Source organism: Coenobita brevimanus, chromosome 24 (genome assembly GCF_032717465.1).
Source record: "Coenobita brevimanus isolate Jiangsu-jjx chromosome 24, ASM3271746v2, whole genome shotgun sequence".
In the NCBI taxonomy this organism is placed as follows: Eukaryota; Metazoa; Arthropoda; class Malacostraca; order Decapoda; family Coenobitidae; genus Coenobita; species Coenobita brevimanus.
Genome location: NC_136977.1, coordinates 252,501 through 270,000, shown reverse-complemented (window position 1 = coordinate 270,000; position 17,500 = coordinate 252,501). Strand labels below are relative to the sequence as shown.

At 43.3% G+C, this 17,500-nt stretch overlaps 1 protein-coding gene across 1 annotated transcript in view; it reads right to left on the bottom strand.

The window, feature by feature from the left end:
- LOC145393522 (carboxyl-terminal PDZ ligand of neuronal nitric oxide synthase protein-like) overlaps positions 1-15,136 on the bottom strand; it is a 128,537-nt gene extending 113,401 nt beyond the window's left edge. The window contains exon 1 of the mRNA XM_080267673.1: positions 15,038-15,136. Coding sequence (XP_080123799.1) covers positions 15,038-15,136 — 99 coding nt within the window. The remainder of the gene's footprint in view (positions 1-15,037) is intronic.
- Positions 15,137-17,500: the final 2,364 nt, after the last annotated feature.

Here is a 17,500-nt window from a genome sequence, read left to right as displayed (position 1 = left end):
ACACCACCATCATCATCATAATCATCACCATCCAAATCCTAATTCATATACCATATGAGCAGTGCTGTGATTATAACATTCAGAATCAACATTAAACATTATCATTACCATCATCCAAAACCCTACATCTCACTTAAGAAAATGAGTGAAATAGAATACAGACACTGAGAATGAGAGAGGACTAAAGAGCAACCAAAGAATCATAAAAGAGAGAGAGAAAGAGAGAGAGAGAGAGAGAGAGAGAGAGAGAGAGAGAGAGAGAGAGAGAGAGAGAGAGAGAGAGAGAGAGAGAGAGAGAACAGTTAAACAAAAGGAGGGAACATAAAATGACCATGAAAGACGATCTAACTGGGTTCATTCTTGAATAACAAAAAGTAGCCTACATTTATCCTTGAGTGTACACATGAACACGCTCATGCAGAAAAACACATATATATAAGGTACATACATACGTATGAGGACGCAAATACGGTGCATACGTACATGCTCAGACACACACAGACACACACACACACACACACACACACACACACACACACACAGACACACATACACACGCACGTGCACTTGGGTACTGAGATGCACAAAAATTCACAGGTACACACGTAAAGAAACATTTTACACACACACACACACACACACACACACACACACACACACACACACACACACACACACACACACACACACACACACACAAGCATTCAGCACACAAACATGCCAGCGACACACAAACACATGTTCCTACTCCAACATATTTACTTGCAATTAACCTGGCTGTTCTCACCTGTTGATATTAGCGCCAGGTGACTCTTATCATCATCCTGCCAGGCTTCTCTCATGCAGCTGCCTCCACTCCTCCTAATGGCCACATTCCACACATACTCCTTCTGTGTTACACTTCATGGTTTTCACTTAATCCTAGTTTACAATTCTCTCTCTTTCAACACAGCTATCTTGTTTTTCCTCGTAGCTATTTTCCCAAAGGACAGACCCTACTTTTTAGATGGCACACCAACCTGAAATGTTCCAAAATCAAAGTCAGTTCGCTTTCATTTGACGGAACTCGGCCACTCGTACTACACAAATACTAAGTCATGGTTGCGTAAAATTCCATGAGCTTTAGTTATAAAGTCGGATGAGTCTCCTCGGTTACTGGCCAAATTTACCCGCAAATATAACTACACTTGGCCATACCCTGGGTTAAAAAAAACAAACGGATCTTTGTCATAAGAAAACAAACCGAAGAGGTGATGATAATGATGGTGAAACAATCATCATCACCGCCACCACCACACCACCCCCACCATCATCATCATCATCATCATCTTTCCATCATCATCACCATCACCATCCTTCAACCTACTTCCCAACCTGTCTCCCCAGCATTACCTCAACACCCATCACGTTCATAAGCCAAGGCTGGTCCCCCCCACCCCACACACACACAGCCTCCGTTGCTTCCTAGAATACAGAGATCAAGGTGTTACGTCGGTGCAGGTAAATGTTGACACCTGGACACGCGTTCGTTAAGGACCTTGGCCATTTTTTACAATACTGTATACTATGTTCAGTTTATCTTGGCCTACAATTGTCACCCTTTCATTTTTTACGCCGATCTTTATCAAGGGATTTAACAATAGAGTTTGGTGCTAGTCACGAAGATGTGCTGTGGAAAGGATGCAGACCCGCAGTATTATCTTTTTCAGCAACAGCGTTACCTGAAACTTCAAAATGACGAACATCCGGGCCAACTTAAAGTGAACGCAATATACTGTGGCTTTCGTTAGTCAATTTTGCTGTTTTCACCTGACGGAACAGGGCCACTACAGAAACTTAAATACTAGTTCCTTACTGCATGAAATTCGATGAGACTTTAGTTATGAGGGAGGAATGACTCTCCTTGGTTACCAGTAAAATTACCTCTCCGATCTGACTACACCTGGCCATCAACTGAGCTGAAAGGGGTTAGAGATCTTCGCAGGGTAACAACAAACGAACTATATATAATACTGCCCTTTTTCTTTTCTTTTCACTTTAACGCTTTTCATCTGATGGTGCATTTTTAAATATTTCGTCCATTTCATTCACTTTACCACTGAAATCGAATCATATTTTCTCGTTTTCCTTCCTTCTCTCTCACTCTCTCTCTGTACTTTTACCCTTCAATGACTAAAAATTTGTTCTAAGTATTCCCAGACGATTATTCAGTTTACGATTGACCTGCAAACTACAATGGTAGGCTATAATCCTTATCAGCTCTTTCTCTACTAGGAGGCTACCCTGAACAGAATAAAGTGATCTACCTGCAGCAAATAAATAAATAAATTAAAGGAAAAACGCAATGCTGAAGAGGATATATTCGCTCTGAGTTTAACTTCAAGTGTTTGGTTGATGTATGAGTGAAGAGGTGTTAAGATGGGACACCTGCATGTGGTGGCACCTGTATAACTGGGCTTCAACTCATTCCCTATCCCCCGGAAGGAGGATGGTGGGCAACAGAAGGGCACATTTCAGATGAACCTGTGGCCACTGCAAAACGCTAAGTAAAACCGTCCTATTCCCTTAGCAGAAATGTAAGTGAAGGCTGTATCTAACTCTTGTAGCTCCAAGTCTCTCCTAAGCTAAAAATAAAAGTATAAGAAAGCAAAAAATAGTCGCCAAGAATCCGGAAGACGGTAAGAGGCTGCTATGCTTCTTCTTCGTTGTGTCAGTCGGAAAAACTATGTAAGGTGTAGTTAACATTAGCACCGGCAATAATGTCAGACCTGCCCCACTGACCTTAACCCTTATACCGCCACTTCCTTACTTGCAGATCTTATTCTCATTCATGACAGACGATTTTATTCAGCACACAGACACCTCCTCCCCTAGTGGTCTATAACGGGTGTTCAACCTTGACTGTAAATAAAGGCTGGACTAAAATGCATGGCTAAGGAGCAACTCACTTAATCTTCCAATGCTTCAGGCAAGGATGTAAGTGTGGAAGAATTCTGGAGCGCAGGGTGAGAAGAACATGTAGAAATAAACGGGTGATCAACCTTGAGATACACACACACACACACACACACACACACACACACACACACACAAAACTGGACTAAAACGCACGGTCAAGGAGCAGCACTTTGTCAATGGAAAAGTAACCAGACTCCACCCAATGTTTTAATCACGAGTATATGTGTGGAAGGCTACTGGAGAGTAGGGTGAAAAATGCATGTGGAAATATGTGTTGTGTGGATGTGTTTGTGTGTGAGAGCGTCTGTATATGCCATAAATGGAACCTGCACAGGGTGAGAACTTGTGAGAACACATGAAAGGACATATTACTGCACCCTCTTAATTGACCCTCTGGTGGGATCGAACCCTGGTTATGAAGATCGGAATAGGCACACCCTACCGACCCAACCACCATACGACGGAACTTTGCATTTTATTCTTGTTAATGACAGTGTCACGTATTAGTTTTTTGTCATTCTTTCTCCTCCGCCGATTCTCTACTGTACGAGTTACTCTTAATCCGCTGTACCTTTCTTACGCTTATCCTGCGTGCGGGGGGACGGGTTAGAAGCGTGTAATATGTATTGATAAAGGGAGTAACGAGGAAGAGAACCATCCGCTAAGTAAATAACTGACCACCTTGACGGCTCTCTCTCTCTCTCTCTCTCCTAGTGTGTCTCAAATGGGCCCACAAATATATAAAGGGCAGACAGGGTGAATGATTTGACAGCATATTAAATTGACGAGTGGATAGGGCATGGAGTAACTGGCTCCTCCCTCACCCCTTCCTCCATCTCTCTCTCTCGGTCACCTGATCCACAGCCACACCACAAGTCAGGAACGCTATATACCATTACCACTTTTTACTGCGTTTGTGGTGCTGGAGAGACGCCTTCGCGCGGTGGCACCAAACTAAGAGGCTCCTCTGTCCCGTTAAACAAACGACCCCCCTCTGCCTCCCTATCTGCCGAAAGCAAGACGGCGGACTCCAGAAGGGCAGTTTAAGCCTGTAGCCCACTGGGGTCCAAGTTCACATGAGCCTGGATCGCAACAACACCTGTTTCAGTCTTTCGATTATATTGCCACGACCATCAACTATAGAGCAATTTTCTCTTTTTTTGTGTGTCAGTCAATTAATCAATGTCTGTTAATCAATCAATCAATCTATCTATCTATCACTCAATCTTACACTGCCCCATCAGGAGAGCAGGGGCCCGCGGCTAGGCTACTTGGTTCGGATATTCAAGGCAAGAAGAACCAGTCGCTCTTCCTTAAGCTGAATAAATTATCTTGCGAGAGTACGAAGAAAAAAAAAAAACTCTCGCCCTCACATTAAGCAAAACACGTCCCTGGTATCATGACCCACCAAATTTTTGCACGTGACTGTACCTACCGGTCTTGGAGCACTTCCTACCTCGAGGTCTGTGTAACCTTAGCACAGACACACATGGGTATTATTACATTAGGCAAGACCAACCTTCAACTAATGTATGAAGATTGCAACATACATGTGTGTGTGTGTGTGTGTGTGTGTGTGTGTGTGTGTGTGTGCGCGCATACATACACACACACACATATACTGTACATATATATACATACATATATATATAAAACATCGTTATCTTGATATCTCAAATCAATTCTTTTTCCCACATTCCCCGTCCAATGGCTCAAGATCCCTTTACAGTAGTATGTAGCCTACCTTCAACCCCCCCCCCCTCTCTCTCCCTCATTTCCTGTCTCCGGAAACTTGATTAGAAAATGAGCTTTCAACGCATATAATTTTTATCGCTAGTCCACCCACACTTCCTACCCCAAGCAACTGACCCACTCGCTATGACAGGATTTTATTTATACTACAAACGATTTTTTTTACAGCGTACGAAACACCTATTGTACAGCTTGCTGAACGCCTTCATGTGGTGGCACTGATATAACCGGATGGTGAAGCTGACCGGTTATATAAACATCCTTCAACTCCCTCCCAATGTCCCGAAAAGAGGATGGTGAACTGTGGAAGGACAGCTCTGCCCTGCGATCCACTGGGTTCACGCTCAGTTGAGATTGAGGTTGGAATTACTACTACTACTATTACTACCACACCTACTTACAACTACAGTACTACTTTTATAACCTAAAAAAAAAAAACTAGCTGACTCGGGGGTTGCAACTATTACTACCATTAACCTGACAAAGATTCCGCACCCCTTTGAGCTAGACTGATGGTCAAGTGTAGTTGGGTTGGAAGGAAGGAAAGATGGATGAATGATGAAAGGGAGAAATGGAGGAAGCGAAAGACGGGACAGGACAAAGGAAAGGATAGTTAAAGAGAACAAAAACAAGAAATAAAAAAAAACACGAGAAATAAATAAAAGATATACATGAAGAAAGAAAACAAACAAACAAGGGAAAGATGGAGGGAGGGAGATAAAGAGCGAAGGAATGAAACAGGAAGTACAATAAACGACGCGGAAGGAAGAAAGAAAGGAAGTGAGCGAGACTACCGGTATGCTGTGGGGAAAAAAGAGAAGACAGGACAAGCAGGTGACATTTTCAAAAATCTCCTGTCGTTTGATTAGCAGCTGGTCTCTCTCTCACACCCACACAAACTCTTATTTACACCTTCACTGACCAAACAACTCTCTCTCTCTCTCTCTCTCTCTCGCTGCTCACACTTCCCGTCCAACAAGTCCCTACCATATCCTTCCTCTCTCTCCACTCCCATCCCACCCTCCCCTAATCTCTCTTTTCGCATCCTTTTCTCTCCTCCCCGTCCACCCTCCTTTCCAATGCCGTCTCCTCTCCTCCCTTCCCCTCCCCCTCCTGTCCCTTCCCTCTCGTCCCCCTCCCCCATAGAGGTATGGGCATGGGTGGGGTGAGGTAGCGTGGGTGCAAGGGTGAGGAGAGGGTGACAAGGAAATTAGGAAGGGGTGAAGGTTGGACTGATATATTGTGGAGAGATGGTGAGGAGAATGGATGCTGAGGTATGGCAGAGACAGAGTGGGTGCATGGGTGAGGCAGAGTGGGTGCAGTGGTGTGGTAGAGTGGGTGCAGGGGTGAGGCAGAGTGGGTGCAATGGTGAGGGAGTTTAGATGTTGGAGTGAAAATGGGGTAACAGGAATTAGGAACAGACGACGGGTAGAGTAGGGTATGCTGTGTGGGTGGGGTGAGGCAGAAAGTGGGAGTTAGACAGGGGTCGAGGCAGGGTAGGTGCTGGGTTTAGACAGGGATGACAGCGGAATTAGGAAGGGATGAAGACTGGATGGGACATGTCGCGAGGGGTAGGGTGAGGCAGGCAGGGTCGATGCAAGGGTTAGGAAGAGGTGACAGGACTTAGAAATACGTGGAGGTTGGGGAGATGTTGAGGGAGAGGGAAGAGGCAGGGCAGATACAGAGGTGAGAATGGAGTGACAGGCATTAGGAAGGGGTAAACGTTGGGTAGGGCATGCTATGGGATGGGATGAGGCAGGGTGTGTAGGTAAGGCAGAGGCAGGGTGTGTCGGTAGGGTAGAGGCAGGGTGTGTCCGTAGGGTAGAAGCAGGGTGTGTGGGTAGGGGAGAGGCAGGGAGTGAGTGCGATAAAGTTCGGGGTGGGAAAACAATTTCGTACTGCAAGGTACCGTACTTATATTAATTACATCTATCCGTCTTACTTCCCCCTCCCCCTTCTCTCTGTTTCCAAGAATGTGCTGAATTTTCAGTAAATTCGTGGATGAATAAGTCCGCCCAATAAATACATCCATATTTACATCTATTTAACAATATATCTGTCTTACACACACACATATATATATATATATATATATATATATATATATATATATATATATATATATATATATATATATATATATATATATATAACTATCTAGTCATCCTTATATCTATGTACGGTAAATATCTAGATAGACAGATAGACTGAGACGATAAAAATAATGAATAACAAGGTCGTACGAGACATGAGTTAATGAAAGATCAAAACAGGTAAGCAAGAGTGGAAAAATGTGTAATAAGAGACAGGTAAGATGAAGGAGAAGGTGGAGATAATACTTAAATGAAAATGCAGGAAACTCTATGAAAAAGAAGGAGTACGAACAGGAAATACACAAGAGTGTAAATGAAAGATTTAATATATAAAACGCCGTGTGTCACAACTTCACCTGCAATCTGTGTTAAACTTAGAACGGAGTGTAATTTAGTATTTCGTTATGTTTAAAATATCACACCATTACCTTATAACAAACTCCAAGGTCAATCTGGGTTATGGATTACTGTTAAGGTATAAATACTGTACAGTTGGTTAATGGCTGCTGAACTAAGGACGGGGAATTTCCCGGCTAATGTCAATGACACAGATTTCCATGAACTAAATCCAAAAAAAATTCCTTACCTATACCGAACCGAGGACGGTATCATTAGATTTCCTTCATTACAAGGATATCAGGCTGAAGCGTTGTTAACAAGCTCATGCCCTCACAACTCTCAGATGAATAGTTTGATATTTGACTGAATTTTATACTGAAAGAAACCATTAAAGAGTTAATACGACTCGAGTACGCAAACATTAATACCCGTAGTTCTGGTGCTATAAATATTACCACTCTTTAAGGAATAAACCTCGACTCTTTTTCTCCTTAAACTTCACCCAGCATTCATCCTTCAACTCGTTTTAACCCTGAAGCTAAAGGGGAAAAAAGTGGAAAACAAAATGATTCTCTTAAGCCCTCACATTGATCATGCAACTTGATAATGATTTTTTTGTCCCTAAGCGCTGTGTTTTATTTGTACGTAATGGCTGATTTACTGTGTTTTTGCTCTAGTCCATGGTAGTCAAGGTGGGTGAGCTGAATGGGTGGGTATGGGAGGAGGAGGAGGAGGAGGAGGAGGAGGAGGAGGAGGAGGAGGAGGAGGAGGGAGGAGGAGGAGGAGGAGGAGGAGGAGGAGGAGGAGGAGGAGGGAGGAGGAGGAGGAGGGAGGAGGAGGAGGAGGAGGGAGGAGGAGGAGGAAGAGAGAGAGAGAGAGAGTGAGAGAGGGGGAATTTACCGGCAGGCTTCATGGCTACTTTTTGAGAGACTGAGAAGGGTGAAGGACTGAAGGACTGCAGGACGGCACGCACACACACGTACAGGCAAACACACATGCATACATGAACATTCCTACACTCACAGACATACACAGCCTAGACCGATATTAACATTTCACAGGGGTTGCCCAACAAACTCTCCCATTTACACATAAGCTGCCCACAAGGACGAACGTACACACACACACACACACACACAAGCACGGACACAAGAACACTGCCGGGTACAGATACAACCGTACACACACACACACACACACACACACATAATTAAACTTGAACGGTACATATATTAACACATAACACAAGAACTATTGGATCTTCGGCCGATTTAAAGTGGCCTTAGCAGACTCCCTCGCACCTCCTTCCGCCTCTCTTCTTCCTCCTCCTCCTCATCATCATCACCATCATCATAATAAGAATAGCTCTGTTACCCCCTTCAGCTTCAAGACGTCCAGTATATTCTTGCTATTTCCTAACTACTTTAGTTCAGCATAAAACACACACACACACACACACACACACACACACACACACACACACACACACACACACACATGCTGCAACCGGTATATATCGGTATGTATACAAAGATAGATAGGTAGATAGACAGATAGATAAAACCCATTTACAGGCACCCTATATTAAGTCTATGTCGAACCTATAACGCATAAGCCAAAAAAAAAATATATATATTTTCTTCAGGCTATCCTTGTCTGAGACGGAGGAGAGAATTATTTTTAATGCTGCCTTAAAAAACTTCAACACGTAGTTCATTCTTGTCATGGCCAAATTTTTAAAACTGCCCCCTCCCATGCAGGACCAGCGGCTGAATATGCACTGAAGGACGAAGGGAGGAGGGGGGGGGAGAAAAAATATAGCCTATACGAATAAGTAAACTAAAACAACTATCTACGAAACAAACCTAAATGTCTGTTCAAAGTTATACTAGGGAAGACTAAATAAGTTAGATCACACACACACACACACACACACACACACACACACACACACACACACACACACACACACAAACATTCTATATACAAGTATATATATGGACTGTTACAGGGAATTGGTGTAACCAGTGATTTAATGAAATTAATATGGAATTCGAGAAATGAGTTCAAATTAAGATGGATTAAGTAAGATTAGGTTTAGGCTGCGGTTAGGTTAGGCTGGGATACTCTAGATTGTTTAGGCTGGGTTAGGCTAGGTTAGGAAATACTAAGTTGTTAAGCGTTCATCTAAATTACCCAAACCTAACCTAACTATCCTAGCCTAAACTTAACCTAATTTATCCCAGCCTGCCGTAAACGCAGCCTAAATTAACCGAACCTTTATAAACCCATCCTGATTTAAACTCATTTTACGAATTCCCTAGGGAATTCATGAAATCAGTAGTTACACAAATTCCCTGTAACATATCATTAATCTATCTAACTATATATACGGGAGAGAGAGAGAGAGAGAGAGAGAGAGAGAGATTTACACAGACAGTTAGACAGACAGGTAGACAAAGATAGACAGAAAGGTATGGACAGTGAACAAGGGTGAAGCAAGAAAAGAATAAGTAAAAAAATAAAATGTCGAGGCGAACAGGATGAAACAGAATGGGTGTTGCACAAACACAAAAGAGGAGAAGGTGGTGGAGGAGGAGGAGGAGGGAAAAAATAATGAGGGAGAAAGGGACGATAAAGAGAAAGAGGAAAGGTCAAGGAAAGAACATAAGGGCCAAGGTAAAACAAGGGTTATGATGAGGTTTAATAGTACATATAATCGGGTGATGATTGATGATGATGAAAACAATGGCGATGATGTTTATAATGATATTTTTGTTATTGATGGTGATGGTGATAATGCTGATAATGATACTGTTTATTTATGGTGATGGTGGTGACTGATTTTATTCCATTTTTTATTATTTTTCTTTTTTACAGGTAAGATGTCTATTAAAAAAAAAAAAAAGTTGTTTGGAACGATCATTTATTGGTGAGTGATTGTTTTTGTTTTTGGCGCGCAAGCACGCACGCACACAGTAACTACAAGCATGATACACCCTATTCTCTCTCTGAAAGCAATTAGCGTGGGTGACGACTACCTTAATGACTCAGTTAATGACATGTAATTTCGAGAGAGAGAGAGACAGAGGTGGGGGTCGCAATAGGGGTGACCAGTGCAAAGAAATTGACCTTTTGTTCGCCCCTATTGAATCTCAGATGGGATCGCCTTGCTTCCTACATTTCCCCCTTCCTTCCTCCTTTTTCCTTTCCTTCCTTCCTCTGTTTTTCTTTAATTTCTACCTTCCTTTACCTTTTTTCTTTTTTCCCTTCCCCAAATTCCTTTTCTTTCCTTTCCCCTCCTCACTGCTTTCATTTCATTCTTCACTTCATTTGTACTCCTCTCCTTCCCCCTTTTCCCTCTTTTCTTTACGTTTTCACTCTTCTCTCCTTCTACCTTATCTTTACTTTTGATTTCTTCTTCCTCCTTTCCATCTTCCTTTGCTTCCTTTTCTCATTCCATCTCCTCTTGGTTTCCTTTTCTTCTTTCCTTGTTCTCATCCTCCCTCCCATCATTCCTCTATTTCTGGCCATCCCCTCCCTCCCTCCCACCCTCCCTTCCTTTATTCCTCCTCCCCTCCCCTTTCCTCTCTATAAAAGGAGAGAGAAACCACCTACTGATCTTTTATGCTCTCTCTCTCTCTCTCTCTCTCTCTCTCTCTCTCTCTCTCTCTCACTAATACGACTTGGATCTGAAGTTAATTATGCATTTTTCCCCATTAATTCAGGCGACGGAAATCTAGTTAGGCTTCGTGGCCTTATTATTATTACCCCTCTTCCTTTTACTCTTTGTCTACTCCCCTTCCTTCTCTACTACTACTACTGCTATTAACACTTTTATTATTATTACCGTATTTATTATTATTATTATTATTATTATTATTTCCTCCTCATTGTCCTCTTCTTCCTCCTCCTCTTCCTATTCAAACTCCACCACTCTCCTCCTCCAATATATCCTGTCACTTTCATATGCTCTTTTCTCATCTTACTGAATTCTTCCCTGTTTACCATCTCTCTCTCTCTCTGTCTGCTCTGCTCTTAATGCACTCATGTAATTTTAAAGTTATCTAGTCTCTCTCTCTTAATGAGCTCATGTAATTTCCTAAGTTACCTGGTCTCTCTCTCTCTCTCTATCTATCTATCTATTCATCCATCTACCTCTATCTCTAATATGAAGATTCGGTTCCTTATATCTCCTTCATCTCACAAAACTCACAATTTCTTACAATGTTTTTCATCTCCCTCTCCCTCTTATTTTTCTTCCACTCTCCTAGCTCTCCTCTTCCTCCCCTTCACCTTCCATCTCCTTCTTTCCTTGCTCTTTTTCTTCTCTCTTCCCGTCTTCCTACGCCCTTTCCCCGTCCCTCTCTTCCCCACTCTTTTCCTTCTTTTCTCGCCATTTCCCCCTCCTTCCCTCTTTCTCCCCAATCTTTTCTTTTCCAATTTCCTTTCCCAATTTTCACTTTTATATTCCTCTTCTCCTTTGACTTTCCTCTCCTCCCTCTTGTCCCTTTCCTTTTGTTTTCTCTCTCCTCTTCTTCCCCTTCCATTCCCTTCCTCTACCTCCAGTCCATTTTCAGGTCCTCTTCTTCCCTTTTTATTTCCTATCCCCCCCTCACTCTCTCCTCCTTTGCGCCTCTCAATCCCCTTTCCTCTCCTCCCTTTTTTCTCCCTTCCTTTCTTTTTTCCTCCCTACTCCTCTCCCTTTTCTCCTGTTCTTCTTCTCCCAATTCTCCTACCCCTCTCATCCTCTCCCCTTTCTCCCCTCCTTTTACCCCCTCTTACTACTACTTTCCTATCATCAGAATGTTCCTTCTACCTCTCTCCTCCCTTTCTCCTTCCTTCCCTTCTCATTCTTTCCCCCTCCCTTCTCCCCCATCCCATGCTGCTCACCTCAAACTTGCGATAATAAGTTCCCACCAAAAGTTGCCGACAAAAGTTAATTTCCAAAAAACGCGAGACATCACAACTTACAGAATTCCGTGTGGCATTAATTGTTGGTTCTCTCTCTCTCTCTCTATCTATCTACCAATGTATCTTTCCACTTAACTTTATCCATCCATTTCTCTCACATTGCTTCTACGCCTACTTTCATTTCTCTACACTTTGTGTCGTACTTTCAGCACTGCATTTAGTTTCAGTGCTCTCCCTCTCTCTCTCTCTCCACCTGTCCGCCGCAATTGTCAATATTTAAGCACCACCGATATGTACCATTCCCACCCAGCCTGCCTGCCTTTCTTTCTTTCCTTCTTTCTTTCTTTGTTTCCTTCCTTCCTGTCTGCCTGCCTGCCTTCTGCCTGTTTCATTCCTGCATATGTTCCTTAATCTACCAAGGCTATTTTCCTAACCTCTGTCTGGTGTTATGACTGACTTCCTGATTCACCTCCAAGCTTCCTCTCTGCCTCACTCCCAGCCTGTCTGCTTGCCTACGTCTCCTTGCCTGCTCCTGGCTTCCTGTTTGCCTGCCTATTTACCTGTTTGTTCACGTGTCTGTATGCCTAAGCTATTTTTACTGCCTGCCTACCTTCCTGCCTGCCTGTCCACCCACCACCATGACATCGCATTTCTTTCCCACAAAAATTGACATAACTTCCGCATGTTCTCTCTCTCTCTCTCTCTCTCTCTCTCTCTCTCTCTCTCTCTCTCTCTCTCTCTAATCTTCAGTCTATCTATTTAGTCTCACATTTCTGCTTTTTCAAATTCTCTCTCCTCACTCCCTCTTTCTCTGTTTTCTCTCTCACATTTCTCCCGTTAATTTCCAGTCTATCCCTCTTAAATCTCTCTCACAAAAATTTCCACACTTTCACATCCCCCCCCCCCTCACTCACTCGGCTGAAAGGAAATACTTGCAGTCATGATTACCCACAACCATCACCTCCACAACTACCACCATCCCTACCACAACTTCCACCATCACCACTACAAGTACACCATTCCTACCAAAACAACCATCACCACCACAAGTACCACCATCCCTACCACAACTACCATCATCACCACTACAACTACCAACATTCATCCCAAAATTACCATCACCCTTACTACAACTACCACCAACACAACCAGAACTACTACCATCACGACCATAACTAACACCATCACGACCACAATTATCACCATCCCTGCCACAACTACCACCATCCCTACCACAACTACCAACATTACCATCAGAGTTACCACCATTCCTACCACAACTATCGCCATAATCCCGTTCTTTGCCCTTTGATCTCTCTCTCTCTCTCTCCAGCTGTCCTTCCTGCCTCGCCTCACCTCACAGCCCAGGATATGCCAGGGCAGGTCGTATGTCTCTCGCCTGGCCTCAACCCCCTACCCTACCCTTGCCTTGCACTACCATGTTATATCATACCATATAGGCTGCTGCCCTGCCTTGCCCTGTCCTATGCTACCCTACCCTACTAAGCACAACCTTTTCCCTGCTATGTCCTACACGCTATCTTGCCCTCGCCTGTCCTTACATACTATACCATATTCCGTTCTACCCCGCCCTGCCCTATTCTACCCTTATATACCCAATCTTACTTTGCCTTCCCCTGTCCAGTTTTCCTCACTTCTTATAACTGATCATACCCTGTCTTATACCTTCCCAAGCTCGCCCTGCCCTGCCTTGCCTTGCCGTTTCCCGTTAATCCCCCCCCCCCCGCTTAACACTGCATACTGCCCTGGCCTGCCCTGCCATACCCTACTAGTGGACAGGGAAATGTCAGCTGGGTGAAGCGGAACTGCCGTGGTGATAATGCCATGGATGCTCATGAAGATAATGTCATCAGTGTTCTTGTTAAGGTCATTAAATATAAGATTAAAAGATGAGAGAATAAATGCAGTAAGCTGGTTGGACCATGCTGTGCACTTCCTATAAGTTAAATCTCTAAAATACGATACAGATAGCAAATAAAAAGGCTCTCCCCCGTCTACCAAATCCTCTAGTTGAAAATGGCATGAAAAAAGGAAGATGGCGTTTATGACGGTTGTAAATATAACCTTAGTAGTACTTCTATTGGCAGTTGTAGGTAACACTGTGCTAGTAGGTGGCATGGCAGACACTGCACCACATCTTCCTCGGGGATTTATTTTCCATTTTACTTGTACATCTTTTAATTATCTTGTACGTCAGCAAGATAAAATATTTCGTTACTGAACGTATTCACATAACTTAAAAAGGAATGTTTCAGTGCAATACGTATTATACATCAGTAAGAATGTATTACGAAATGGCCCATGTTTCTTCAGGATACGGCACGATCCTTAATGTCACCAATGTTAATGGTACGGTACTGATGCTGGGAATCTTAGTGAGACATTAACTAGGAGAGTACGTGTGACACAGGCAGATAAATACATACATACTGAGAGGTAAGTAGACAGATAGATACAGAAGACAGATAAACAGATACATAGACCGATAGATGGGGAGACAGACTTTTTATTTCCTCGATCTTTCAGGGAGAGAGAGAGAGAGAGATTAAATAGAAAAATGCCAGGAGGATGGAAGGGGAGAGGGGGAATGGGAGAAGAAAGGGATAGGGAAAGAGAAGATGATGAAGAGGAAAAAAAGGGGGAGCGGAGACGATCGGCAGAGGAGAAGGAGGAGGAGGAAGAAGAACAATATTATTACGCTGGATAAAAAGGAAGGGAACTGAGTAGGGGAAGAAGGTAAGGAATTAAGGTGGCTGGAGAAGAAAGGGCAATAAGAAATGAACGAGGAAATGAAGTGAAAAGAAAGAGAGCAGAAGAGAAGAGAAAAAGAAAAAATCCTAACAGGAGGAAAGAGTAGGGGAATTGTAAAAATCCCCCTTTAAAATGTCTCTTGATCTGCAGGCTGCAGGATCGAGGAGGGACTGACGTATAGAGGGATGGAGGGAGGGAGGGAGACTGACGTATGGATGGAGGGACTGACGCAGGAAGGCTGGTAGGGGGTTGCGTAGAAGGGCAGGCAAGGGCGCCGGGTGGTTCAGTAGGTTTGGTGTTGGCGTCATGTTCGAAGGACGCTCTGACGTAAATTGAACACACATGACTGAAATGTTTTGTTAACATCTTGCCTAAGCCTTATCCTTAAATTCTTTATTAACATCAAGAACTTGAATAATAAACAAATAAATACGAACATATGCGTACATACATTATATATATTGTGCAGACATGTACACACACACACACACACACATATATATATATATATATATATATATATATATATATATATATATATAAACAGCGTCATAGCTAGTGCAGCTGAATTCTGCTCGACATTAGTTTCAAGGCAACAGTCCACCTCATGTGAACTGGGCTGAAACAGAATGAAACTGCGAAACTATGCTCAAAACAAAAACTTCAAAATCATAATGGAAAGTTCCGGAACTTATTATAGTATGTGTCACATGAGTCTGTGTGGTGGAGGCTCACCATATAACGCCAGTCCACACTAATGAAATAACCCAGCCTACACCAGAACACTGACTTCAGTTTATCGTCTATGCCTTTCACCTGTTCTAACCTCTTCATAAGCCAATCCCCTCGGACTTAATCCTCTCTTTAGGTACCAGAATGAGGGGAGATATAGGTAGGCAGGAAGGAAAAGGTGTTGAAAGACAGAGAGGGAGGGAAGGCAAGCGAGTGAGACGGAAGAAGGCAGATCGACTGAAGGATGGAGTAAGAGCAGAAATGGTGGTGATGAAAGAAGCTGCAGCGAAGGGAAATTTGGGTGAGTGCATTTGACCCCTTTATCACGTCAAGGTACTGGACAAGGACGCCATAACGTAGCAGCACTGATATAACCAGGCGGTGGAGCTGCCCGGTTATACAAACGTCCCATCCCTATGAATCCCCTAACAGGATAGTGGCTGCGGGGAGAGGGAAATCTTTATCTTGCAGTGCACCGGGTTCACGCCCAGATGAACTACAAAACGACTATTATTACCAATGCCTCTCCTGTCAGAATACAGAGTGGTTCACATATAGCGCTCCTCTTACACACAGCTAGAGGTTAATCGTGTGTTCCGGGGACGGCTAGGTCACCGTTATCAGTCTATCCTGCATCATTATTTCACTCCCTACTTCCAACATCCCCTTCCCTCTCCATACCTGCCCACATCAGCAGACTGGACAGTCCTAGCAACACAGAAGATACAGTACCGCAGTTGCGTTTCTAGTGAAGAGTTATTTATGAACCACCTGACATAATACAAAATCCGTCACCGTACTAGAGAGAGAGAGAGAGAGAGAGAGAGAGAGAGAATATCCCTGAACAATATCAACAACAAAAATGTAAGCTTGAACCACTTTCACACCCTTCCTGACGTCATAAATGCAACATGCCTACACACACACACACACACACACACACACACACACACACACACACACACACACACACACACACACACACACACACACACACACACACACACACACACACACACACACACACAAAGGTCTCAAATATCACAGAGCAATTTAACCTCTTCGATATACTGCAGTATTTTAACTGGTTCAGTCTTGCTAACTTCAAACGATTTAATTCAACTGTGGAGAGTCTTCCAAAGGGGGGAGTTACCAGAAAAATAGCCTTCATTCCCCCCTTCACTGGTGTTGGAGAGGGACCCCTTCATGTGGTGGCACAGATATAACCATGAGGCTCCACTGCCCGGTTATACAAACGTCCCTCAACACTCTCCCCGTCCCCCCAGAGGAGGATGGTGGACTGGAGGAGAAAGACAGCTACAGCCTGCAGTCCACAGGGTTCACGATCAGATGAGTTTGCGGCCAAGGCAACAAGAATAAAATGAAAATGGCATCCTTGAACTGAAGCGATTAATATAAAAACTTGCGGTGCACACATGAATAACACAGAGGCGGCAGAAACAAACAAACAAACAAACAAAAAGTATTAGTGTCACCCAGTGCACAAAAACTAAGGTGTTATAAGCGGCCCACGGCAACAACGTAATGTAGACGGACAACTAATCTAACAACAGTTCTTTAACGTGGCCCAGACTTTCGTCCTTCTGAAGCATATTTTACACAGCTCAGTGACAAAACAATACTATGGCTCTACATCCTTTCCACAGCAGCGCAGCACTTCGTGACTAGTATCATAATCTAGTGTTAAAACTCAGCATTAAAGATGGAGAGATGACAATATCACATTAAAACTGAATTCAAAAAAATAAAGTACACTGGATCAGATCTGAATATTATTAGTGGGAGTGAGAACAATAACACATTAACGTTATCCCGTGCACAAAAATTAAGATATTATTAAGAGGCCGAAGACAAGATAATAAAGATGAAGAACTAGCCTGTCTTATTAACCTAAGGCCGACATAACACACCAAGGACAG